Here is a 26,023-nt window from a genome sequence, read left to right on the forward strand (position 1 = left end):
GGGGGAGAGAGAGACGTATAGAGAGAGGGAGGGGAGGGGGAGAGAGAAAGACGTATAGAGAGAGGGAGGGGAGGGGGAGAGAGAGAGACGTATAGAGAGAGGGAGGGGAGGGGGAGAGAGAGAAATACGTATAGAGTGGGGGAGGGGAGGGGGAGAGAGAGAGAGAGAGAGAGAAAGACGTATAGAGAGAGGGAGGGGGAGAGAGAGACAAATACATATAGAGAGAGAGGGAGGGGAGGGGGAGAGAGAGAGACGTATAGAGAGAGGGAGGGGAGGGGGAGAGAGGGAGAGAGAGAAAGACGTATAGAGTGGGGGGAGGGGGAGAGAGAGAGAGAGAGAGAGAGAGAGAGAGAGAGAGAGAGAGAGAGAGAGAGAGAGAGAGACGTATAGAGAGAGGGAGGGGAGGGGGAGAGCGAGACAAATACATATAGAGAGAGGGAGGGGAGGGGGAGAGAGAGAGACGTATAGAGTGAGGGAGGGGAGGGGGAGAGAGGGAGAGAGAGAAAGACGTATAGAGTGGGGGAGGGGAGGGAGGGGGAGAGAGAGAGAGAGAAAGACGTATAGAGAGAGAGAGGGAGGGGAGGGGGAGAGAGAGACAAATACATATAGAGAGAGAGGGAGGAGAGAGGGAGAGAGAGAGAGAGAGAGAGAGAGAGAGAGAGAGAGAGAGAGAGAGAGAGAGAGAGAGAGAGAGAGAGAGACATATAGAGAGAGGGGGGAGAGAGAGAAATACATATAGAGAGAGGGAGGGGAGGGGGAGAGAGAGAAAGAAAGAATGACGTATAGAGAGAGAGGGAGGGGAGGGGGAGAGAGAGAAAGAAAGACGTATAGAGAGAAGGAGGGGATGGCGAGAGAGAGAAAGACGTATAGAGTGAGGGAGGGGAGTGGGAGAGAGAGAGAGAGACGTAGAGAGAGAGAGGGAGGGGAGGGAGAGAGGGATGGAGGAAAAAGTATTTATAGATCAAAGTAAACCATGTCCAGAACCAGGAGTTATACAGCCGGATCAATTTGGGCCATTCTCTCTTGCTGTTTCTCTATCTCTCTGTCCCTCCTCCTCTCTCTCTTTCTCCAGACCACCACCAGGCAGCTACTATCCCTGGGTTGAGTCATCAGCTTTCAAATTAAAAGATTGCAGAGAGAGTCGTGGAGAGGAGAAGATGGGGAGGGGTGGGGGTGGGGGTGGGGGGGGGGTAGAATGAGCATTTCCATGACGACTGTACAGGGCTCCCGCATGTTGAGCCATGGCCCCAGCACTATGTGTGTGTGTTTATTATTAAGAAACTCTATCTTACTTCTGAAGTTGCTACAGATTTTATTGAGTGTATGATGATTTAGTTGATAACTTTAATAGCAAATTAAGGGCAACCATTGATGCCATAGCTCTAGTAAAGTTGAAAAAGGCCACATCCAAATGGAGAGCCCCTTGGATGATTGAGGAAACTAATCAATTAAAGAGAAATTGCAGAAAGGCAGAGCAGAAGTGGAGAAAGTCAAAGTTGCAGGTCCATTATGATATTCTGAGAGAGTAACTTGGCATATATAACAAGGCAATTAGAAATGCCAGAGTGCTCAATTTTATAACTTGATCACTATTCATCCAAATAATTTGAGAGTGATCTTATCGACCATTGATGGCCTAATAAATCCTAACCCTGCAAACCTATGTGAACTTTCCTCCACATCTAAATATGATGAGTTTGCGGCATATTTCAGAGATAAGATAACCAACATTAGGCTGGGTATCAGTCAAGCAAGACCTGATGTGAAGTTGGATGATATGTGCCCTAGCCTACCATGCAAAGGCACTATGGATTTATTTTCCCTGGTTGACACAGACATGCTCAGGAAAGTGATATCACAACTTAAGCCTTCTAACTGCCTTCTCAAACCTATCCCCACCTCCTTCTTCAAAACAGTTTTTAATTGCATATCTGAAGAAGTGCAAGCTATTGTTAACCACTCCCTGTTCATTGGCACTTTCCCCACTGCACTAAAAACTGCTATGGTGAAAACCCTTCTGAAGAAAAGTAATCTAGATTCTTCAGCTCTTAGCAATTTTCGGCCAATCTCAAACCTTCCATTCTTAAGCAGAATTCTGGAGAAATTGGTGTTCAAACAGCAAAATTATTAGTGCCAAAAAAACAGTTAAATTATTTGTTATTTTCCTTGTAAAGCACATTGCGTTGCATTCCATGTCTGAAATGTGCTGTATAAATAAAGCTTGATTTGATTTGAAGTAGGAGGACAGCTGGGGCAGTGTGTAGGTGCATATGATAATAGCCTCCACACTAAAGCAATACTGTGGTCCTCTGTAGCTCAATTGGTAGGTCATGGCGCTTGTAACGCCAGGGTAGTGGGTTCGATCCCCGGGATCACCCATACGTAAAAATGTATGCACACATGACTGTAAGTCGCTTTGGATAAAAGTGTCTGCTAAATGGCATATTATATTAAGGTAATGTTATAGATATAGAATGAGATTATGGTCCAGATCAATCAGACCCAGAGTTCACAATAACATTGCTATATCTTAGTCATTCAGCAGACCCGCTTATCCAGAGTGACTTACAATTAGGGAATGCAATACTACCACATACCATGACCTTCGCAAGTACAACCTTGTTAGTGGCGATAATAGTATTAAGATAAAAATACAATTTGATTCACAGCTCTAACACTGCCCCCGTGGTGCAACGACAGGTCTTTGAGAGTGATGTTGAAGGTGAGTGTCTTTGAGAGTAATGTTGAAGGTGAGTGTCTTTGAGGGTGATGATGAAGGTAGTGTCTTTGAGAGTGATGTTGAAGGTAGGTGTCTTTGAGGGTGATGATGAAGGTAGTGTCTTTGAGAGTGATGTTGAAGGTAGGTGTCTTTGAGAGTGATGTTGAAGTTGTGTGTCTTTGAGAGTGATGTTGAAGTTGTGTGTGCTCATTAAGAGTCTAGTGTGCTGTTGTTGTGAAGCCAATTTGATTAGAAAATTAGCAGGACAAGGTCACTTGAACGCAGACCCACTGAGAGTGAAAACAGATATGACAGAGGACACACACTCTCATTCCCTCCTTCTTTCCTCATTTTCACCTATTCCCTTTAGCACACACTATTCCTATTTTCTCCCTCCCTGTCCACTCTCTCTCTCTCTCTCTCTCTCTCTCAGATTGCCGCATGGCCAAGGAGACACATATGTTGCTGTCATTTGGAGACCAGCTAAATACACACACACACACAGTTGTGGTGTAGCGTAGCGTGGTGCTAACCCGGGCGGGCGGTCGCAGTGAGAGATGTGAGGGTCTCCACAGACATGGGATGGTTATAGCTGTCCATTAGCGGCTGCTCTGAGTCCAGAGGAGAAACTGGGTCAGGACTGTGTGTGTGTGTGTGTGTGTGTGAGAGAGAGTGTGTGTTTATGTGTGAGAGAGGGAGAGTGTGTGTGAGAGAGGGAGAGAGCGAGAGAGAGGGAGAGAGCGAGAGAGAGAGAGTGTGTGAGTATGTGAGAGAGTGTGTGTGTGTGAGAGAGAGAGAGAGAGAGAGAGAGAGAGAGAGCATGTGTATACGTGTGTGTGGTGTGTGTGTGTACAGTATATACACAAAAGTGGATTGGAAATCCAGTTTATTGGTTGATAAACATGTTTGTGAACTACAGCCTGCCCTTAAAGACAGTGATACACATCCTATGTAATCTATACATGTAGGAGCAGGTGATCTTCTCTGTACTGTTGAATGTGGGAGGAGTGGAAACAGAATATGGGTAGACAACATTATACAGTAGCTGTTGTGTGTAAATACCATCTCTAGCATCCCACTTTTTAAAAGGGAAATGTAAATGTTTTGTATTTATAGGAAATTGATATCAGGTTGTGTCCCTATTTTAAACTGTAAGTTGACAGTCATTTATTCACTATCTAAGCTCACTGCAGTCTTCTCAAATCAAATCGAAATCAAACATTTTTCGTCACATGCTTTGTAAACAACAGGTGAAATGTATATTTATAGGCCCTTCCCAACAATGCAGAGAGAAAGAAAATAGAGAAATAATAGAAAAGTAAATCACTTAATAATAAAAGTACTAATAAATACACAATAAGTAACGATAACTTGGCTTGTGCTGGGGTACGAGGTAATTGGGGTAGATATGTACATACACTATATATACAAAAGTATGTGGACACCCCTTCAAATTAGTGGATTCGGCTATTTCAGCCACACCCGTTGCTGACAGATGTATAAAATCGAGCACACAGCCATGCAATCTCCATAGACAAACATTGGCAGTAGAATGACCTAACCGAAGAGCTCAGTGACTTTCAACGTGGCACCGTCATAGGATGCCACCTTTTCAACAAGTCAGTTTGTAAAATTTCTGCATCGCTAGAGCTGACCCGATCAACTGTAAGTGCTGTTACAGCGCGCAATGGTAGGCCACACAAGCTCACAGAGCGGGACCGCCGAGTGCTGAAGCGTGTAAAAATCGTCTTTCCTCGGTTGCAACACTCACTACCGTGTTCCAAACTGCCTCTGGAAGCAACGTCAGCACAAGAACTGTTCGTCGGGAGCGTCATGAATGGTTTCCATGGCTGAGCAGCTGCACACAAACCTAAGATCACCATGCACAATGCCAAGTGTCAGCTGGAGTTGTGTAAAGCTCGCCACCATTGGACTCTGGAGCAGTGGAAACGCATTCTCTGGAGTGATGAATCACGCTTCACCATCTGGCAGTATGACGGACAAATCTGGGTTTAGCGGATGCCAGTAGAACGCTACCTTCCCAAATGCATAGTGGCAACTGTAAAGTTTGGTGGAGGAGGAATAATGGTCTGGGGCTGTTTTTCATGGTTCGGGCTAGGCCCCTTAGTTCCAGTGAAGGGAAATCTTAATGCTACAGCATACAATGACATTCTAGACGATTCTGTGCTTCCAACTTTGTGGCAACAGTTTGGGGAAGGCCCTTTCCTGTTTCAGCATGACAATGCCCCCATGCACAAAGCGAGGTCCATACAGAAAGGGTTTGTTGAGATCGGTGTGGAGGAACTTGATTGGCCTGCACAGAGCCCTGACCTCAACCCCATCGAACACCTTTGAGATGAATTGGAACGCCGACTGCGAACCAGGCCTAACCGCCCAACATCATTGCCCAACCTCACTAATGCTCTTGTGGCATTAGTTTCCCCACAGCAATGTTCCAACATCTAGTGGAAAGCCTTCCCAGAAGAGTGGAGGCTGTTATAGCAGCAAAGGGGGGACCAACTCCATATTAATGCCCATGATTTTGGAATGAGATGTTCGACAAGCAGGTGTCCACATACTTTTGGTGTATACTGTATACAATCTTTTTGTTTTGTTTACAAATCGATACTTGGAGTCAAATGATCGATATAATATCGTCAAAAATAATATTGTGATATAGAACTGTATCGATTTTTACCCCCATCACTAATATATATTTGTGTGTTTGTGTGTGTAAGTGTAAATGTGTGTGTGTGCGTGTGTGTGCGTGTGTGTGTGTGTGTGTGTATGTATGTATGTATGTGTGTGTGTATGCATGTATGTGTGTGTGTGTGTGTGTCATCATATTAGCCCTATCCTAGTTACTCATGTCCTCCTCCATTAGCCCTTGATGGAACTCTCACTTCATCATCACTCTATCATCCCTGTCTTTCTGTCTCTCTACCTCCTCCTCTTTCCTCTACATGTCAGAGGTAACAATCACATACGACTCGGGAGGTATGATTGAGTACAAGCTGAGACAGAATTTTCTTTAGAATATCTGGGCTGGGGGATTTTGACGGTGATGTAAGGAGAGGCTACGACAGGATACTGGGGAAAACATGACATCATCACAGCCATACGCTTACACACACACACACACACACACACACATACACCATGAAATAATGAGAAAGAAGGATGTGCTACTGTAGGAAGGTGGTTGAATCTAAACACATCTTACAGCCAAGACAGTATAACCATGCATAGCTAATGAGAAGAGCACTGTTTATTGATTCATAGCTTAACTGTTCTCTGTTCCACAGCATTCTGCCTGATGCATGTTGTAGGAAATGTAATTGAGATAGAAATGAGGATGTGTGAGTGTAAGAAAACCACATGCCGTAGCGCAGAGCAGTAGTAAGACCCAGAACCATGTATTTAGAACATATATAAATACAGTATATAGCTCCGGTAAGAGCTACAAGGCTAATGCACAAGACTAGACTGACCCCTTGTGGTCAACACACAAACTACTCATATGTGTTGTCATGCACTAATTAGGAAAATAGATACATCATCCATACCTCCTCTTTTAGCATATGTCTGCTGCCTACCACCTCCTCATATAGATATAGAAAATTCATTAGGTCCAGGACAAAAAGTGTACTTTCTATTTCCATGTACAATCGCAAGGTTTAGAAATGGATTTTACTACCAAAACATGTAGCAACACAGCCATAGATTTGAGAGTATTCAGAGAGGGAACATGGTAGAAAATAGGCAATTGCCCCATGCACACAAACACAGAGGAGATCACTGAGCGTGGGGAAGAGGGGGAAGAAACCATGGCAACGGGGTTAGGAGACCCAGCTACCTGTACATAGCGGAGAGGAGAGGAGAGGAGAGGAGAGGAGAGGAGAGGAGAGGAGAGGAGAGGAGAGGAGAGGAGAGGAGAGGAGAGGAGAGGAGAGGAGAGAATGGCCATTCTGGCAGGGCCAGAGAGTACTTTGGGACTGTTGGGGTGAGCTTAGACGTAGAGGGCAGTTGACCATCAGGGTTATTGTAACAGAGAGGCAGGGTCAAAAGTTTCAGAACACCTACTCATTCAAGGGTTTTTCTTTATTTTTACTATTTTCTACATTGTAGAATAATAGTGAAGACATCAAAACTATGAAATAACACATACAGTGAGGGGGGAAAGTATTTGATCCCCTGCTGATTTTGTACGTTTGCCCACTGACAAAGACATGATCCGTCTATAATTTTAATGGTATGTTTATTTGAACAGTGAGAGACAGAATAACAACAAAAAAAATCCAGAAAAACGCATGTCAAAAATCTTATAAATTGATTTCATTTTAATGAGGGAAATAAGTATTTGACCCCTCTGCAAAACATGACTTAGTACTTGGTGGCAAAACCATTGTTGGCAATCACAGAGGTCAGACGTTTCTTGTAGTTGGCCACCAGGAGGGATTTTGTCCCATTCCTCTTTGCAGATCTTCTCCAAGTCATTAAGGTTTCGAGGCTGACGTTTGGCAACTCGAACCTTCAGCTCCCTCCACAGATTTTCTATGGGATTAAGGTCTGGAGACTGGCTAGGCCACTCCCGGACCTTAATGGGCTTCTTCTTGAGCCACTCCTTTGTTGCCTTGGCCGTGTGTTTTGGGTGATTGTCATGCTGGAATACCCATCCACGACCCATTTTCAATGCCCTGGCTGAGGGAAGGAGGTTCTCACCCAAGATTTGACGGTACATGGCCCCGTCCATCGTCCCTTTGATGCGGTGAAGTTGTCCTGTCCCCTTAGCAGAAAAACACCCCTAAAGCATAATGTTTCCACCTCCATGTTTGACGGTGGGGATGGTGTTCTTGGGGTCATAGGCAGCATTCCTCCTCCTCCAAACACGCCGAGTTGAGTTGATGCCAAAGAGCTAGATTTTGGTCTCATCTGACCACAACACTTTCACCGAGTTCTCCTCTGAATCATTCAGATGTTCATTGGCAAACTTCAGACGGGCCTGTATATGTGCTTTCTTGAACAGGGGGACCTTGCGGGCGCTGCAGGATTTCAATCCTTCACAGGGTAGTGTGTTACAAATTGTTTTCTTGGTGACTATGGTCCCAGCTGCCTTGAGATCATTGACAAGATCCTCCCGTGTAGTTCTGGGCTGATTCCTCACCATTCTCATGATCATTGCAACTTCACAAGGTGAGATCTTGCATGGAGCCCCAGGCCGAGGGAGATTGACAGTTATTTTGTGTTTCTTCCATTTGCGAATAATCGCACCAACTTTTGTCACCTTCTCACCAAGCTACTTGGCGATGGTCTTGTAGCCCATTCCAGCCTTGTGTAGGTCTACAATCTTGTCCCTGACATCCTTGGAGAGCTCTTTGGTCTTGGCCATGGTGGAGAGTTTGGAATCTGATTGATTGATTGCTTCTGTGGACAGGTGTCTTTTATACAGGTAACAAGCTGAGATTAGGAGCACTCAGCTCGTTACCTGTATAAAAGACACCTGGGAGCCAGAAATCTTTCTGATTGAGAGGGGGTCAAATACTTATTTCCCTCATTAAAATGCAAATCAATTTATAACATTTTTTACATGCGTTTGTCTGGATTTTGTTGTTGTTATTCTGTCTCTCACTGTTCAAATAAACCTACCATTAAAATTATAGACTGATCATTTCTTTGTCAGTGGGCAAACGTACAAAATCAGCAGGGGTTCAAATACTTTTTTCCTTCACTGTATGGAATCATGTAGTATACAAAAAAGTGTTAGACAAATCAAAAAATATTTTAGATTTGAGATTCTTCAAATAGCCACCCTTCGCCTTGATGACAGCTTTGCACACTCTTGGCATTCTCTCAACCAGCTTCACCTGGAATGCTTTTACAACAGTCTTGAAGGAGTTCCCACATATGCTGAGCACTCGTTGGCTGCTTTTCCTTCACTCTGCGGTCTGACTCATTCCAAACCATCTCAATTGGGTTGAGGTCGGGGGATTGTGGAGGCCAGGTCATCTGATGCAGCACTCCATCACTCTCCTTCTTGGTAAAATAGCCCTTACACAGCCTGGAGGTGTGTTGGGTCATTGATCTGTTAAAAATCAAATGATAGTCCCACTAAGCCTAAACCAGATGGGATGGTGTATCGCTGCAGAATTTTGTGGTAGCAATGCTGGTTAAGTGTGCCTTGAATTTTAAATAAATCACAGACAGTGTCACCAGCAAAGCACCCCCACACCATAACATCTCCTCATCCATGCTTTACGGTGGGAAATACACATACGGAGATCATCCGTTCACCCACACCGCGTCTCACAAAGATATGGCGGTTGGAACCAAAAACATCAAATTTGGACTCCAGACCAAAGGACAAATTTCCACCGATCTAATGTCCATTGCTCGTGTTTCTTGGCCCAAGCAAGTCTCTTCTTCTTATTGGTGTCCTTTAGTAGTGGTTTCTTTGCAGCAATTAGACCATGAAGGCCTGATTCACACAGTCTCCTCTGAACAGTTGATGTTGAGATGTGTCTATTACTTGAACTCTGTGAAGCATTTATTTGGCCTGAAATTTCTGAGGCTGGTAACTCTAATGAACTTATCCTCTGCAGCAGAGGTAACTCTGGGTATTCCATTCCTGTGGCGGTCCTCATGAGAGCAGGTTTCATCATAGCGCTTTAAGGTTTTTGCGACTGCACTTGAAGAAACTTTAAAAGTTCTTGATATTTTCCGGATTGACTGACCTTCATGTCTTAAAGTAATGATGGACTGTCGTTTATCTTTTCTTATTTGAGCTGTTCTTGCCATAATATGGACTTGGTCTTTTACCAAATAGGGCTATCTTCTGTATACCCCCCCTACCTTGTCACAACACAACTGATTGGCTCAAACACATTAAGAAGGAAATAAATTCCACAAATTAACTTTTAACAAGGCACACCTGTTAATTGAAATGCATTCCAGGTGACTACCTCATGAAGCTGGTTGAGAGAATGCCAAGAGTGTGCAAAGCTGTCATCAAGGCAAAGGGTGGCTATTTGAAGAATCTCAAGTATAACATATATTTAGATTTGTTTAACACTTTTTTGGTTACTACATGATTCCATATGTGTTATTTCATAGTTTTGATGTCTTCATTATTATTCTAAAATGTTAAAAAATAGTACAAATAAAGAAAAACCCTTGAATGAGTAGGTGTTCTAAAACTTTTGACTGGTAGTGTACATTGTTATTAATGCTTAAGTATTGAAGCTGTATTAATGCACACTCAGATGCAGAATGTCTTACCCTGGTCCTCTGGGGTTCCTCTTTCCTACAATCACAGTAACAATGGACATGATGGAAATGATTAACCAATGGAACCTTTATTGGTTGAAAATATGTCTCTGTCCCAAATGGTACCCTATTCCCTACATAGTGCACTACTTTTGAACAGAGCAAACACAATGTCACCCTAATCTGCCTTTGCCATCAATACTATTGGTCAACTTACAACGGGACATTAAAAACTGTAATATCTTACGTTTCACTGAGTCGTGGCTGAACGATGACATGAATAACATACAGCTGGCAGGTTATACACTGTATCGGCAGGATAGAACAGCAGCCTCTGGTAAGACAAGGGGTGGCGGTCTATGTATATTTGTAAACAACAGCTGGTGCACAATATCTACGGAAGTCTCAAGGTTTTGCTCGCCTGAGGTAGAGTTATATTGATAAACTGTAGACCACACTATCTACCAAGAGAGTTTTCATCTATATTCTTCGTAGCTGTCTATTTACCACCACAAAACGATGCTGGCACTAAGACCGCACTCAATGAACTGTATACAGCCATAAGCAAACAGGAAAACGCTCATCCAGAGGCGGCGCTTCTAGTGGCCGGGGACTTTAATGCAGGGAAACTTAAATCCGTTTTACCTCATTTCTACCAGCAAGTTAAATGTGCAACCAGAGGGGAAAAAAACTCTAGACCACCTTTACTCCACACACAGAGACGCGTAAAAAGCTCTCCCTCGCATCCATTTGGAAAATCTGACCATAATTCTATCCTCCTGATTCCTGCTTACAAGCAAAAACTAAAGCAGGAAGCACCAGTGACTCGGTCAATAAAAAAGTGGTCAGATGAAGCAGATGCTAAGCTACAGGACTGTTTTGCTAGCACAGACTGGAATATGTTCCGGGATTCTTCCGATGGCATTGAGGAGTACACCACATCAGTCACTGGCTTCATCAATAAGTGTATCGATGACGTCGTCCCCACAGTGACTGTACGTACATACCCCAACCAGAAGCCATGGATTACAAGCAACATCCGCACTGAGCTAAAGGGTAGAGCTGCCGCTTTCAAGGAGCGGGACTCTAACCCGGAAGCTTATAAGAAATCCCGCTATGCCCTCTGACGAACCATCAAACAGGCAAAGCAGGACTAAGATCGAATCGTACTACACCGGCTCCAACGCTCGTCGGATGTGGCAGGGCTTGCAAACTATTACAGACTACAAAGGGAAGCACAGCCGCGAGCTGCCCAGTGACACAAGCCTTCCCAGACGAGCTAAATTACTTCTATGCTCGCTTCGAGGCAAGTAACACTGAAACATGCATGATCAGAGAGACAGCGCCGGAGAAGATGGCTGCCGTTTTACAGCCCTCTAACCAATTGTACTATTATGTGTGTTTTTCCGTGTTATTTGTAATTTATTTTGTACATAATGTTTCTGCCATCGTCTCTTATAACCAAAAAGAGCTTCTGGATATCAGGACAGCGATTACTCACCTCGTATTGGACGAAGATTTTTTCTTCAACGAGGCGGCCGCGAAGGATATCATACAGACACCCGACAAGGCCCAAATCCCCGTCATTCGCGTGAGGAAGAGACGGAGATATCGTGGACGTAGATCGGGGTGCCTTGTAAGGATCCGACGGCGAGCGAGTAAACTGCCTCTTCCATCAATCCTATTAGCCAACGTTCAATCATTTGAAAATAAATTGGATGACTTAAGATTACGGTTATCCTACCAACGGGACATTAAAAACTGTAATATCTTATGTTTCACCGAGTCGTGGCTGAACGACGACATGGATATCATTCAGCTAGCGGGCTATACGCTACATCGGCAGGATAGAACGGCTGACTCCGGTAAGACAAGGGGTGGCGGTCTGTGTATATTTTTAAACAACAGCTGGTGCACAAAATCAAATACTAAGGAAGTCTCGAGGTTTTGCTCGCCTGAGGTAGAGTATCTTATGATAAGCTGTAGACCACACTATTTACCAAGAGAGTTTTCATCTATATTTTTCATAGCTGTCTATTTACCACCACAAACCAATGCTGGCATTAAGATTGCACTGAATGAGTTGTACAAGGCCATAAATCAACAGGAAAACGCTCATCCAGATGCAGCGCTCCTAGTGGCCGGGGACTTTAATGCAGGGAAACTTAAATCCGTTCTACCTAATTTCTACCAGCATGTTAAATGTGCAACCAGAGGAAAAAAACTCTAGACCACCTTTACTCCACACACAGAGACGCATACAAAGCTCTCCCTAGCCCTCCATTTGGCAAATCTGACCATAACTCTATCCTCCTGATTCCTGCTTATAAGCAAAAACTAAAGCAGGAAGCACCAGTGACTCGGTCAATAAAAAAGTGGTCAGATGACGCAGATGCTAAGCTACAGGACTGTTTTGCTAGCACAGACTGGAACATGTTCCGGGATTCTTCAGACAGCATTGAGGAGTACACCACATCAGTCACTGGCTTCATCAATAAGTGCATCGATGATGTCGTCCCCACAGTGACCGTACGTACATACCCCAACCAGAAGCCATGGATTACAGGAAACATCCGCACTGAGCTAAAGGGTAGAGCTGCCGCTTTCAAGGAACGGGACTCTAACCCGGATGCTTATAAGAAATCCCGCTATGACCTCCGACGAACCATCAAACAGGCAAAGAGTCAATACAGGACTAAGATTGAATCGTACTACACTGGCTCTGACGCTCGTCGGATGTGGCAGGGCTTGAAAACTATTACAGACTACAAAGGGAAGCACAGCCGCGAGCTGCCCAGTGACACAAGCCTACCAGACGAGCTAAACCACTTCTATGCTCGCTTCGAGGCAAGCAACACTGAAGCATGCATGAGAGCACCAGCTGTTCCGGATGACTATGTGATCACGCTCTCCATAGCCGATGTGAGTAAGACTTTTAAGCAGTTCAACATTCACAAGGCCGCAGGGCCAGACGGATTACCAGGACGTGTACTCCGAGCATGTGCTGACCAACTGGCAAGTGTCTTCACTGACATTTTCAACATGTCCCTGACTGAGTCTGTAATACCAACATGTTTCAAACAGACCACCATAGTCCCCGTGCCCAAGGACTCTAAGATAACCTGCCTAAATGACTACCGACCCGTAGCACTGACGTCTGTAGCCATGAAGTGCTTTGAAAGGCTGGTCATGGCTCACATCAACAGCATTATCCCAGAAACCCTAGACCCACTCCAATTTGCATACCGCCCCAACAGATCCACAGATGATGCAATCTCTATTGCACTCCACACTGCCCTTTCCCACCTGGACAAGAGGAACACCTACGTGAGAATGCTATTCATTGACTACAGCTCAGCATTCAACACCATAGTGCCCTCTAAGCTCATCACTAAGCTAAGGATCCTGGGACTAAACACCTCCCTCTGCAACTGGATCCTGGACTTCCTGACGGGCCGCCCCCAGGTGGTAAGGGTAGGTAACAACACATCTGCCACACTGATCCTCAACACGGGGGCCCCCTCAGGGGTGCGTGCTCAGTCCCCTCCTGTACTCTCTGTTCACCCATGACTGCATGGCCAGGCACGACTCCAACACCATCATTAAGTTTGCCGACGACACAACAGTGGTAGGCCTGATCACCGACAACGATGAGACAGCCTATAGGGAGGAGGTCAGAGACCTGGCCGTGTGGTGCCAGGACAACAACCTCTCCCTCAATGTGACCAAGACAAAGGAGATGATTGTGGACTACAGGAAAAAAAAGAGGACTGAGCACGCCCCCATTCTCATCGACGGGGCTGTAGTGGAACAGGTTGAGAGCTTCAAGTTCCTTGGTGTCCACATCACCAACAAACTATCATGGTCCAAACACACCAAGACAGTCGTGAAGAGGGCACGACAAAGCCTATTCCCCCTCAGGAGACTGAAAAGATTTGGCATGGGTCCTCAGATCCTCAAAAAATTCTACAGCTGCACCATCGAGAGCATCCTGACTGGTTGCATCACCGCCTGGTATGGCAACTGCTCGGCCTCCGTCCGCAAGGCACTACAGAGGGTAGTGCGTACGGCCCAGTACATCACTGGGGCCAAGCTTCCTGACATCCAGGACCTCTATACCAGGCGGTGTCAGAGGAAGGCCCTAAAAATTGTCAAAGACTCCAGCCACCCTAGTCATAGACTGTTCTCTCTGCTACCGCACGGCAAGCGGTACCAGAGTGCCAAGTCTAGGTCCAAAAGACTTCTCAACAGCTTCTACCCCCAAGCAATAAGACTCCTGAACAGCTAATCATGGCTACCCGGACTATTTGCACTGCCCCCCCACCCCATCCTTTTTACGCTGCTGCTACTCTGTTAATTATTTATGCATAGTCACTTTAACTCTACCCACATGTACATATTACCTCAACTACCTCAACTAGCCGGTGCCCCCGCACATTGACTCTGCAACGGTACTCCCCTGTATATATAGCCTCCCTACTGTCACTTTATTTTACTTCTGCTCTTTTTTTTCTCAACACTTTTTTTGTTGTTGTTTTATTTTTACTTTTTTTGTTAAAAATAAATGCACTGTTGGTTAAGGGCTGTAAGTAAGCATTTCACTGTAATGTCTGCACCTGTTGTATTCGGCGCATGTGACCAATAAAATTTGATTTGATTTGATAGCATCAGCTGTTCCGGATGACTGTGAGATCACGCTCTCCACGAGACAGCCTATAGGGAGGAGGTCAGAGACCTGGCCGTGTGGTGCCAGGACAACAACCTCTCCCTCAATGTGATCAAGACAAAGGAGATGATTGTGGACTACAGGAAAAAGAAGAGGACCGAGCACGCCCCCATTCTCATCAACGGGGCTGTAGTGGAACAGGTTGAGAGCTTCAAGTTCCTTGGTGTCCACATCACCAACAAACTAACATGGTCCAAGCACACCAAGACAGTCCTGAAGAGGGCACAACAAAACCTATTCCCCCTAAGGAGACTTGGCATGAGTCCTCAGATCCTCAAAAGGTTCTACAGCTGCACCATCGAGAACATCCTGACTGGTTGCATCACTGCCTGGTATGGCAACTGCTCGGCCTCCGTCCGCAAGGCACTACAGAGGGTAGTGCGTACGGCCCAGTACATCACTGGGGCCAAGCTTCCTGACATCCAGGACCTCTATACCAGGCGGTGTCAGAGGAAGGCCCTAAAAATGGTCAAAGACTCCAGCCACCCTAGTCATAGACTGTTCTCTCTGCTACCACACGGCAAGCGGTACCGGAGTGCCAAGTCTAGGTCCAAGAGGTTTCTAAACCGCTTTTACCCCCAAGCCATAAGACTCCTGAACATCTAATCAAATGGCTACCCAGACTATTTGCATTGCCCCCCTACCCTTCTTTTACGCTGCTGCTGCTACTCTCTGTTTATTATCTATGCATAGTCACTTTAATAACTCTACCTACATGTACATATTACCCCAATTACCTCGACTAACCGATGCCCCCGCACATTGACTCGGTACTGGTACCCCCTGTATTTAGCCTCGCTATTGTTATTTTTACTGCTGCTCTTTAATAATTTGTTACTTTTATTTCGTATATTGTATTTTTTGGTGATTTTTTTGGGTATTCTTTCTTAAAACTGCATTGTTGGTTAAGAGCTTGTAAGTAAGCATTTCACTGTTGTATTCGGCGCATGTGACAAATATTTTATTTGTATTTTCTATTTGATTTATTCCCTATATAGTGTACTGCTTTTGACCAGGGCCCAAAGCAGTGCACTATATAGGAAATAGGGTGACATTTGGGACACATCCTATACCTGACACTGAATGATTGGTTAGAAGCAACTTCATCCTACAGTACTGTATTTGAGGGTAAATGTGTCCATACCTTAGGTTTCTCATCCACAATCTGCTGTCTGATGTCCTTGTGCTTCTCCAGTAGTCTCTCCATTCTCTTAAGCTGAGCATCCTCCAACTACACAGACAGAGACAGGGCCAGGCTGTAGCCACTATGCAATACATACCACATAACAAACACAAACACATCCACATGCCTGCATGGACACACGCACGCACACGCACATGCACACACACACACACACACACACACACACACACACACACACACACTTACCCGTTTGATATACTGCACTACCTCATTGACAAATGACCTGTTGATTTCCAGCTTCTCTCTGTAAACATAGAAAGATGTCAGCTCTAACCTCTCTTCAGGATTCCTCAAATCAAACCATTACTTTAACAGTCAACAGTCCTAACGTTCCTGGTTCCAATCTCACTCAAAGGACCATATAAAAGTCGGTAGGTCTGCCTGATGACCTATGACACTTACTAGCATAAAGTCGTTCTGTCAAAAATAACGGAATATTTGTATTCAATTGCATGTGTTTGGTCCTGTCATGATCATTAGTGAGATCAGTCAGTGAGGCATGAGTCTTCATCGCCATCTGGTGGCCTTGAGGAGCATGACCACTCATGTATTAGGAGGCCTCTCCCCAACCCCATGTACTTACTCTTCTGTCACGTTCTTGTTGTTGGCCTTTGCTTCATTAATCTTCTCCTGTCTTTTCTTGTCCATCTTCTTCTTTAGGTCTTTCTTTTCCCTTTGGAAAAATAGGAGGATAGTGAAACAAACAGCCCATGAAATACATGCATACATGAGCTTCTTGTGTGTGTGTGTGCGCTTTCTTACTTGTCACTGATGTCTTTGATCTTCTTCATCTGGGCACTCTGACACTCTTCGGCTATGGTTGTCAACTTCTCCACCAGCTAGAGATACACAGGAAAAATAACACTGGTTATCCTACAGTTTGTCTGCCTCATAGCATATGATAGCTGACTCATGCTTTCTGTTTAACTCAGGCATGACTTATCTGTTGACATTGGAGAATATAATTGGTCCAGTCAGTATGGTTCTATTCCTCATGGATAAACCCTGACACCTCATTCACACAAACTGTACACAGATCAGTTACTACACTCAGCCTTTCCATCTCCCATAGCAGTAGAGGAGCACTGGGAGATCTTTACACTGATCTAAGGTCAGCACAACAGAGTGAGTTTGGCCATAAAGCCCAGAGGGAGCCCAGTCATTAAACACAAGCCAGTGCGAGTGTTATACTGAGTTGAGGGTTAATTCTGATTCAATGCAAATAATACATCTACTGTATGTAGTTAGGTACTCTGGTCTCTAGTATAACTCTGGTTGAAGATAGGGTTAGGTGTGTATGTGTGTGTGTGTGTGTGTGTGTGTGTGTGTGTGTGTGTGTGTGTGTGTGTGTGTGTGTGTGTGTGTGTGTGTGTGTGTGTGTGTGTGTGCCTGTACCATTTTGATGTGCTCTTTCTTCTGGTACTTCTGGCTGTAATACTGCTCCTGTCTCAGCGTGAGTAGCTGTTGTTGCTGCTTCTCCTTCAGCTCAGACAGTCTCTGACTGGACTCCTGGTCCAACACACACAGCTCCTGCTCCAGTGTCGACAGGGACTGCTCCAACCTGCTAAACACACACACACACACACACACACAGTACACACTGAGGTTAGCACAGACATGGAGGTAGATACGTGTTAACAAACATACACACACACACACACACACATGCTCAATGCATACACTCACACACACACACAGACAGACAGACACACACACACACACACACACACAGAGTGTTATCTGTGGCCTGTGGAAGGCTCTAGCCAATGAGCATGCAGATGGAAGAGAGAAAACATGAATGGAGAAAGAGCAAGAGACAGACAGACAGACAAAGAGACATAGAGCGAGACACATAGTGAGAGGAATGGAGGGATACAGGGAGGAGGACTAAAAGGAAGAGGAGAGCAGGGCTACCTACCTTTTCTTACCATCTCGTTTGTGGCTCTTCTGCAGCGCGGAGTGCCTGCGCTGGTGCTGGTTCTGCAGCTCTGCAGCCCTGGCTGTGTGCTCCTTGATCAGCTCGCTGGTCTTACGGTGGTGTTTCCTTACTAACTCCTTCATCTCTTTATACTGCTTCCTCTGCTCCCTAACAAAGCCCTTCTGCTGTTTCAACTCCTCTACCGTCTGGGCCACCATCTCTGGAGGAAGGAGGGATGGAAAGAAGGGAAAGAGGGATGGATGGAGATAGGGAGAGGGGGAGGAAAGAGTGAGGGAGGGAGGGAGGGAGATAAGGAGAGGGGGAGGAAAGAGTGAGGGAAGGATGGATGGAAATAAGGAGAGGGGGAGGAAAGAGTGAGGGAGGGAGGGGGGAGGGAGGGAGGGAGATAAGGAGAGGGGGAGGAAAGAGTGAGGGAGTGAGGGAAGGATGGATGGAGATAAGGAGAGGGGGAGGAAAGAGTGAGGGGGGGATGGATGGATGAGATAGGGAGAGGGGGAGGAAAGAGTGAGGGAGAGAGGGAGGAAGGGAGGGAGGGAGAGGGGGAGGAAAGAGTGAGGGAGGGAGGGATGGATGGATGAGATAGGGAGAGGGGGAGGAAAGAGTGAGGGAGGGAGGGAGGGAGGGAGGGAGGGAGGGAGGGAGGGAGGGAGGGAGGGAGGGAGGAGGGAGGAAGGAAGGGAGGGAGGGAGGGAGGGAGGGAGGGAGAAGAGAGGACATGTGTTTTGATCAATTACTTTCTACCTGTCAGTTTTTGCTCCTTTACAGATAGGGTGCACAATTCCGTGATGTTTCAGATTGGTGTCATGTATAGATAGACAAATGACCACACGTGTTCACTTAGCTTGTTACTGAGTCCTACTCCAGTCTTACCTGTGAGAACACTCTGAATGATGTCCTCAGTCTTCACTGCAGTTTTCACTGAACCTGATAAACAATATACACCTGTTAGTGCGGGTTTTGGCAGGTTATATCTGGCAACCCAAGTGGGTCGTAAATGTGTTGTGGACTGCCAAATGAAAGTTTACTGGTTGCCATATTGGAGTCACTGTCATTATACACTACATGGCTAGAAGTAAGTGGACACCTCTTCAAATTAGTGGATTTGGCTATTTCAGCCACACCCGTTGCTGACAGCCATGCAGCCATGCAATCTCCATAAACAAACATTGGCAGTAGAATGGCCTTATTGATGAGCTCAGTGACTTTCAACATGGCACCGTCATAGGATGCCACCTTTCCAACAAGTCAGTTCGTCAAATTTCTGCCCTGCTAGAGCTGCCCCGGTCCACTGTAAGTTCTGTTAAGGTGAAGTGGAAACGTCTAGGAGCAACAATGGCTCAGCCGCGAAGTGGTAGGCCACACAAGCTCACAGAACGGAACCGCCGAGTGCTGAAGCAGGTAGCGCATAAAAATTGTCTGTCCTCGGTTGCAACACTCACTACCGAGTTCCAAACTGCCTCTGGAAGCAACTTCAGCACAATAACTGTTAATCGGGAGCTTAATGAAATGGGTTTCCATGGCCGAACAGCTGCACACAAGCCTAAGATCACCATGCACAATGCCAAGCATTGTGGTGGTCCATACAGAGGTCCATACAGAAATGATTTGTCGAGATCGGTGTGGAAGAACTTGACTGGTCTGCACAGAGCCCTGACCTTAACCCCATCTAACAACTTTGGGATGAATGCTGACTGCAAGCCAGGCCTAATCGCCCAACATCAGTACCTGCCTCACTAATGCTTGTGGCTGAATGGAAGCAAGTCCCCGCAACAATGTTCAAACATCTAGTGGAAAGCCTTCCCAGAAGAGTGGAGGCTGTTATAGCAGCAAAGGGAGGACCAACTCCATATTAATGCCCATGATTTTGGAATGAGATGTTCAGGTGTCCACATACTTTTGGCCATGTAGTGTATATTGCTTGTTTGTTTGTTTTTTCCTTATGAAGTGCTTTTTATTAAACTTCTATTGCTCTTTTCATAATAGAAATCTCATTATTATTATTACTGTAAGTTCAAGTGGAGATTTGACCAGTACCTGTGGGCTGTGGCTGGTGGCTGACCAGGCTGGGGGGTTTGGAGGAGATGATGGGAGCGTGGCTGACCCCGTTCTCTGCTGGCAGGGTCACCCGGGGGTCTGGCTCCATGGGGTCATCACCAGCAGCCTCCACCTGTCAATCAAATACATTGACAGCGATACTGATACAGGCACTTTGTACTGGGCCTCAAAGCACTTTATCAGGTCCACACAGTACTGTTCAAATTGACTTAGCACATCATCTGTCTAGAGTGTAAGCATCTGCCCAATGTACTGTATGTCACACATACATAGTTCTGCTCTATGTTTTTGCGGCCTATGCAATGAGATGAGAGTACAACCATAAGATTCCATGACTCTATTACAAACAAGCTACTGTACATCAAATATACGACACCACAATCAACTCACCACACACACAGAGAATACCTGCAGCCTGTTGGAAACCTTGTAGACATAGCTTTGGTACCCCACTCTCAGCATGGCTCAGATCAGAGTCACACTGACCACACTCTCTAAAGTTTCACTAACATTTAGCCAATGTTCTCCTTACGTTGTCTCAATGTTCTCTTGAAGTTCTCCTAACGCTCTCTACTACGTTCTCCAAACGCTTCCTCATGGTTCTCCCAACGTTCTCTCTAGGTTCTTTCCAACCCTGACTTGTTGTAGTACTTGGCGTGTATTTCTTTGAAATATTATTCAGTTAAACCACCTGTTACTGAGTCCTCCCTCCCTGAGCCTGTTCTGGACAGGAAAATAAAGTCTGTTTTCCTCTGCTCTCCTCTTCTTTCTAATCTCTCTTTCCCTCTGTCTCTGACACTCCAGCAGAAAGCCCACTAACTCACTAGGCGACCGTTGCCATGGTGTCAGCATGTACAAGCTCTCCATTGACTGTCCCCCCCATCCACCGTCCCTCACCTCATAACCCTCACACCTCAGTTCCTAACCCCTGGTCTATAGCAAAAACCCAATAATCTCTTCACAAAGCGACAGGCCTCAGTTCCTAACCCCTGGTCAATAGCTCTAACCCAAAGAGAGGCCTACTGCCTGGGGAGATGCTCATTGATCTGTTACTGGTCGATTAGTGTGGGGATGACACACACACACACACACACACACACAAACAGGCATACACATTCACGAACACAGGCACCCACGCACGCACACAGGCACACACACACACAAACACAAACACACACACAGACAAATACAAACACACCTCTTTGCTGTCCTCCTCCTCTGCCCCCTCCTCCAGAGTGAGAGCTGCCAGTTGATTGGCTCTCTGCTCCATCAGGTTGACGTAACGGATGGGATTGGACAACGCCTCGATGACATCTGAGGAAGAGATCAGTGGGAGGAAGGGGACAGAATGTATCATAGATGATGTTATGTAAGCCAGTGGAAATATCAACATGGTTAGAACTCTATGGTTAGTTACTGTATATACCAGTATTCTGTAAGGTATGTCAGCCACTATACCTGCGAATGTATCAGGGACATAGTCCTTGACCTCTACATAGACAAACAGAGCAGGGAGGGTCAGAGCCTGGTTCTTCTCATTCCTCAGACCAATGTAGTGGTAACCTGGAACACACACACACACACACACACACACACACACACACACACCCAGGGGTCAGCGATCAGAAGTTCAAGGACTGCTTACACAGTATCACTCAAGCAGAACAATGGACCAGAATGGTAGTCAGTCAGGCTAACAGGCTATAGGCCTCACCTGGGCGGATGGCATTCACAGGAATGATGCGATGGCCAATGAACTTCCCTCCATCCTCAAACACAGATATCCTCATCGAGGCCAGAGTGGGCAGTACCACCTGCGGAACGACACACACACAGACACACACACACACAGATGCACAGACACACACACGTAAGAAAGGAGACACTTCGATAACGACAGCCTCCTCCTCCTAGATAATGTTGACAGATTACTCTGGGAGGTCTTGATTTATTTGATTAACTACAAATCCCATAACACTTTGATCTATGATGTTTTAAACAATGATTTACACACATAATTCAATAGAACATTATATATCTCTATTGGTGTGCATTCTTGAAGATCAAGGCCTCCTCCTCACAGATAATGTTAACGTTAACTAGTCTAGTTAACTAGTTAACTAGTCTCTAGTCTAGTCTCTAGTCTAGTTAACTAGTCTCCCGAGTGGCGCAGTGGTCTAGCTGTGCCACTAGAGATCCTGGTTCGAATCCAGGCTCTGTCGTAGCTGGCCGCGACCGGGAGACCCATGGGGCGGCGCGCAATTGGCCCAGCGTCATCCAGGTTAGGGGAGGGAATGGCCGGCAGGGATGTAGCTCAGTTGATAGAGCATGGCATTTGCAACGCCAGGGTTGTGGGTTCGATTCCCACAGGGGGTATGAAAAAATAATAATGTATGCACTAACTAACTGTAAGTCGCTCTGGATAAGAGCGTCTGCTAACTGACTAAAATGTAAATGTTAAATGATTCAAGACGATTCTCTAGTTAGGCTAGGTAGTTAGCAGTTGAGCTAACGTTAACTAACCCCACCCCCAAAAAAAAAATATTGTAAAGTGGTTGTCCCACTGGCTTTCACAAGGTGAATGCACCAATTTGTAAGTCGCTCTGGATAAGAGCGTCTGCTAAATGACGGGAAAAATTAATAAATAAATAAATTATATAAAAATGTTGACAGCATTACCTTCGGTGATCTTAAAGAACTACAAATCCCATAACAGTCTGCGCTACGTTGGGGTTTACCTTCTTGAGGACAAAGGCCTCCTCCTCCCAGACAGGGTTGACAGCGTTGCCCTGAGATGTCTTGGTCTTAAAACCCTTCCTTCTGGTGTCCACCGGCAGACCAAACATGTCTATCTCCACATACGTCCCCACCTTCTTATCGGTCAGGAACTGGCCTGAGATGATCTGGAGACAGATAGATTAAGATATTAAGTGTGAGCGTTGTAAAGTCCGTGCACACATACACATACGTACACACACGCACATGCGATCACGCACACACACAAGCATGCACACACACGCACCCACACACACACAGATACACACCTTCACAGACAATGTGTTGGCTACGATGCCGTCCACAGTACTCTCAGCAAAGGGATCAAAGTGTTTGTCTGGTCGTCTCATGAACTCTGGTTTCAGTCTGTAACCACACTTTCCATTGTACTCATACATACCCAGGTTCAACATCATGGACAGGTCTGAGGAAGAGAGAGAGAGAGAGAGGGGAGAGAGCGAGAGGGGAGAGAGCGAGAGAGAGAGAGCGAGAGAGAGAGAGAGAGAGAGAGAGAGAGAGAGAGAGAGAGAGATTGAGGGAGAGCGAGAGGGAGAGAGAGTAGAGAGAGAGGGGAAATGAGAAGAAGGGAGAGAGGTGTTAGAAAGATACAGAGGTACACACAGCCCTTCCCATACTCAGTAAACAGCTCTGAGAGATATATAGATAGAAAGCACGTTAATAAAATAGTGTGTGTGTGTTGATGTAGTTCTTACCTATGGTCTGGAAGTTGAGGGCCACCAGTTGACAGCCTGCATTCCAGAAAAGTTGAGGGTTGTAGTTGGAGGAGTCTACTCTGGTACCTTTTGGGTAGATACGACTCAGCTGCAGCTTGTTATACCTGGACACACTCCGTTAAGGAGAGGACACCTTGGGCCTCATTTTTTATCAAACATGCATACATTTCTCATAAAATGTTGGCCTACGTGGAGATTCTAGGATTTGCGTGCGCAACAATTCATTGGGATTTATCAAACTGTCGCACTAAATATATACGCATGTTTTCATTGATAAATCAGAGCCATACTATATTTCTACGCTCATGAACAAGCGTTACAACCCAGCCTGGAAAATGCACTCCATCACCTTTTATGGTAACAAAAACACTGTAATTTGCAGTATGATTTGAAGATGTTGTAACTAGGTCATGACAGTTTGATCACATTTCTGTAGAGGTATGGGCATGCCGCCTATTGGGAGTGCTAAACACTTTGAGCATAGTTAGCTATTTGTATTTGTATTTGTATTTATTATGGATCCCCATTAGCTGCTGCCAAGGCAGCATCTACTCTTCCTGGGGTCCAGCAAAATTAAGACAGTTATACAATTTTAAAAACATTACAATACATTCACAGGTTGAATAAGCGATGGACAAATGGTAGCCTAATATTTGTTTTGTAGCGGGAATAAACCAGTCATGTCAGAAAAGGAGAGGCAAGCCCTGCAATATGATTATGAATTAGACCTATATAATAAAAGCAAAATAAATATATTAGGCGACATGATGCTATGCAATCTCCTAACCAATGGCATTAAAATTCCTGTGCATCAAACACCTCCATTTCCCCCAAAATAACAATATTTGCTTGCCATACAGTTGATCAACCACTAGAAGTTGAGCGTACGCATGGTCTGAGATTTGCGTGGAGATACGCACACTTTCCCGTCAAGTTCAAAATCTAAAAATACTACCCTTTGTGGAAAACGAGTATTTTTTGTGTGCATGCACCTTTGATAAATGAGGCTCCTGGACTTACAATACATGGATTCCTTTACTTAACCAGGTAAGGTGATTTACAAGTTCACGTTGCTTTTGGTGTCCTTCTTCACTCGAGACAGTTTCAACAAATGAAAAGATTTGAACAGACATTTGAAGTAAATATTCCACATAGAGTGGGAAGGATACTCGACAAACTCCACAGGTGACTTGGTGAGCTGCTCCAAGGCTTTGGTCTCCACAAACGATGACATCTGATAGCTCCGATTGATCTCTGGAACAACAGCAATTGATTGATTGATAAATAAATTTTAAAAATGGCATAACTTTTGGAATTGATTCTTTTTTTGTTTTAAAATGCAGCTGAATTTTAAACAGTAAATCTGTGAGAACAGAACAACTAATTTGAGTTGGTGTGTATTCAAAGTGCCACAAAATATGGTTCACAATCGCAATAAATATTGAAGTGTGGTCTAAACAGGTGTTGAGTTGTGGTCACGAGTGATGGTCTTACTTTTGGAGGCCTCGAAGGAGTTAAATTTGACCGGCTGGACATAACTGACCAGGTTGGACATCTCCTCTGTGGCAAATGCCTCGCTGCCCGCTGTACCCTGGAGGAGGAACACACAACAGTCAGAAAGAGAATCCTCCTCTCCTCTCCTCTCCTCTCCTCTCCTCTCCTCTCCTCTCCTCTCCTCTCCTCTCCTCTCCTCTCCTCTCCTCTCCTCTCCTCTCCTCTCCTCTCCTCTCCTCTCCTCTCCTCTCCTCTCCTCTCCCCTCCCCTCCCCTCCCCTCCCCTCCTTGTTTGACTATTGAGACATAGCCCGAGAATAACGTGTGTTTCTGAATCTCCACTAGGGGGCAGCCTAAGAACACATTACATGTAGCAAGAGACACCTGAGGATGCAGGAGAAAGAATGAAGATGTATTGAAAGCCATATACCTCATCCATGCACCCCTTTTTACAGTCATCGTCATCATCATCATCATCGTCACTCTCTGCCTCAACTTCACCTGAAAGACAAGCGCAGGTTTAAGTTAGCTTCTCAGGTTACATGCTAATGATTACTAAAGGCTGCATGGTCAGAAAGCAAGCCCCAGGGTTTGGAGTTCTGAAGGGGATGAATGGAGGTGTAAGCAATATTGGAATAGATCCACCAAGCTTTTTAGTGGGGTTACTGTCACTTGTGCCATAGGGAGGTTAGGGAAAGGGGTGTTAGGAGCTAGGGATAGGGGGTCTAGGGAAAGGAATTAAGGGAAAGAGCTAGAGAAAAGGAATAGGGGAAGGAAGAAACTAAGGATGTGACTAGGTTATAGAACTAGGGCTACTAAGGGTTGCTTCAGGACCAGGTAAAGGAGGAGGAGGAGTGACTGATGGAGTAGTTCTATGTATTAAGGATCCCCATTAGTTCCTGCCAAGGCAGCAGCTACTCTTCCTGGGGTCCAGCAAAATTAAGGCAGTTATATACAATTAAAAACATTACATGACATTTCACAACAGATTTCACAACATATTAAGTGTGTGCCCTCAGGCCTCTACTCTACTACCACATATCTACAACACAAAATCCATGTGTATGTGTGTGTATAGTGCGTATGTTAGGTGTGTGTGCATGCGTGTGTCTGTG

At 45.4% G+C, this 26,023-nt stretch overlaps 1 protein-coding gene across 6 annotated transcripts in view; it reads right to left on the bottom strand.

Moving 5' to 3' along the window:
• Window positions 1–26,023, bottom strand: part of LOC121548707 (1-phosphatidylinositol 4,5-bisphosphate phosphodiesterase beta-1-like) — a 224,841-nt gene that overhangs the window by 19,299 nt on the left and 179,519 nt on the right. For 2 of the 6 annotated variants that reach the window (XM_041860245.1, XM_041860240.1), the window contains 17 exons: window positions 25,339–25,409; window positions 24,910–25,006; window positions 24,585–24,669; window positions 23,395–23,519; window positions 22,951–23,105; window positions 22,645–22,809; window positions 21,621–21,720; window positions 21,365–21,469; window positions 21,105–21,220; window positions 19,886–20,018; window positions 18,722–18,775; window positions 17,831–18,050; window positions 17,308–17,473; window positions 16,675–16,751; window positions 16,496–16,585; window positions 16,099–16,156; window positions 15,853–15,939 (listed from right to left, as the gene is read on the bottom strand). In XM_041860245.1, coding sequence (XP_041716179.1) covers window positions 15,853–15,939; window positions 16,099–16,156; window positions 16,496–16,585; window positions 16,675–16,751; window positions 17,308–17,473; window positions 17,831–18,050; window positions 18,722–18,775; window positions 19,886–20,018; window positions 21,105–21,220; window positions 21,365–21,469; window positions 21,621–21,720; window positions 22,645–22,809; window positions 22,951–23,105; window positions 23,395–23,519; window positions 24,585–24,669; window positions 24,910–25,006; window positions 25,339–25,409 — 1,904 coding nt within the window. Of the gene's footprint in view, window positions 1–9,994; window positions 10,020–15,852; window positions 15,940–16,098; window positions 16,157–16,495; window positions 16,586–16,674; window positions 16,752–17,307; window positions 17,477–17,830; window positions 18,051–18,721; window positions 18,776–19,885; window positions 20,019–21,104; window positions 21,221–21,364; window positions 21,470–21,620; window positions 21,721–22,644; window positions 22,810–22,950; window positions 23,106–23,394; window positions 23,520–24,584; window positions 24,670–24,909; window positions 25,007–25,338; window positions 25,410–26,023 lie in introns of those variants that run through there. The other 4 variants (XM_041860242.1, XM_041860239.1, XM_041860243.1 and 1 more) reach the window with 3 other exon arrangements.

This window comes from Coregonus clupeaformis, chromosome 33 (genome assembly GCF_020615455.1).
Source record: "Coregonus clupeaformis isolate EN_2021a chromosome 33, ASM2061545v1, whole genome shotgun sequence".
NCBI classification, from domain to species: Eukaryota; Metazoa; Chordata; class Actinopteri; order Salmoniformes; family Salmonidae; genus Coregonus; species Coregonus clupeaformis.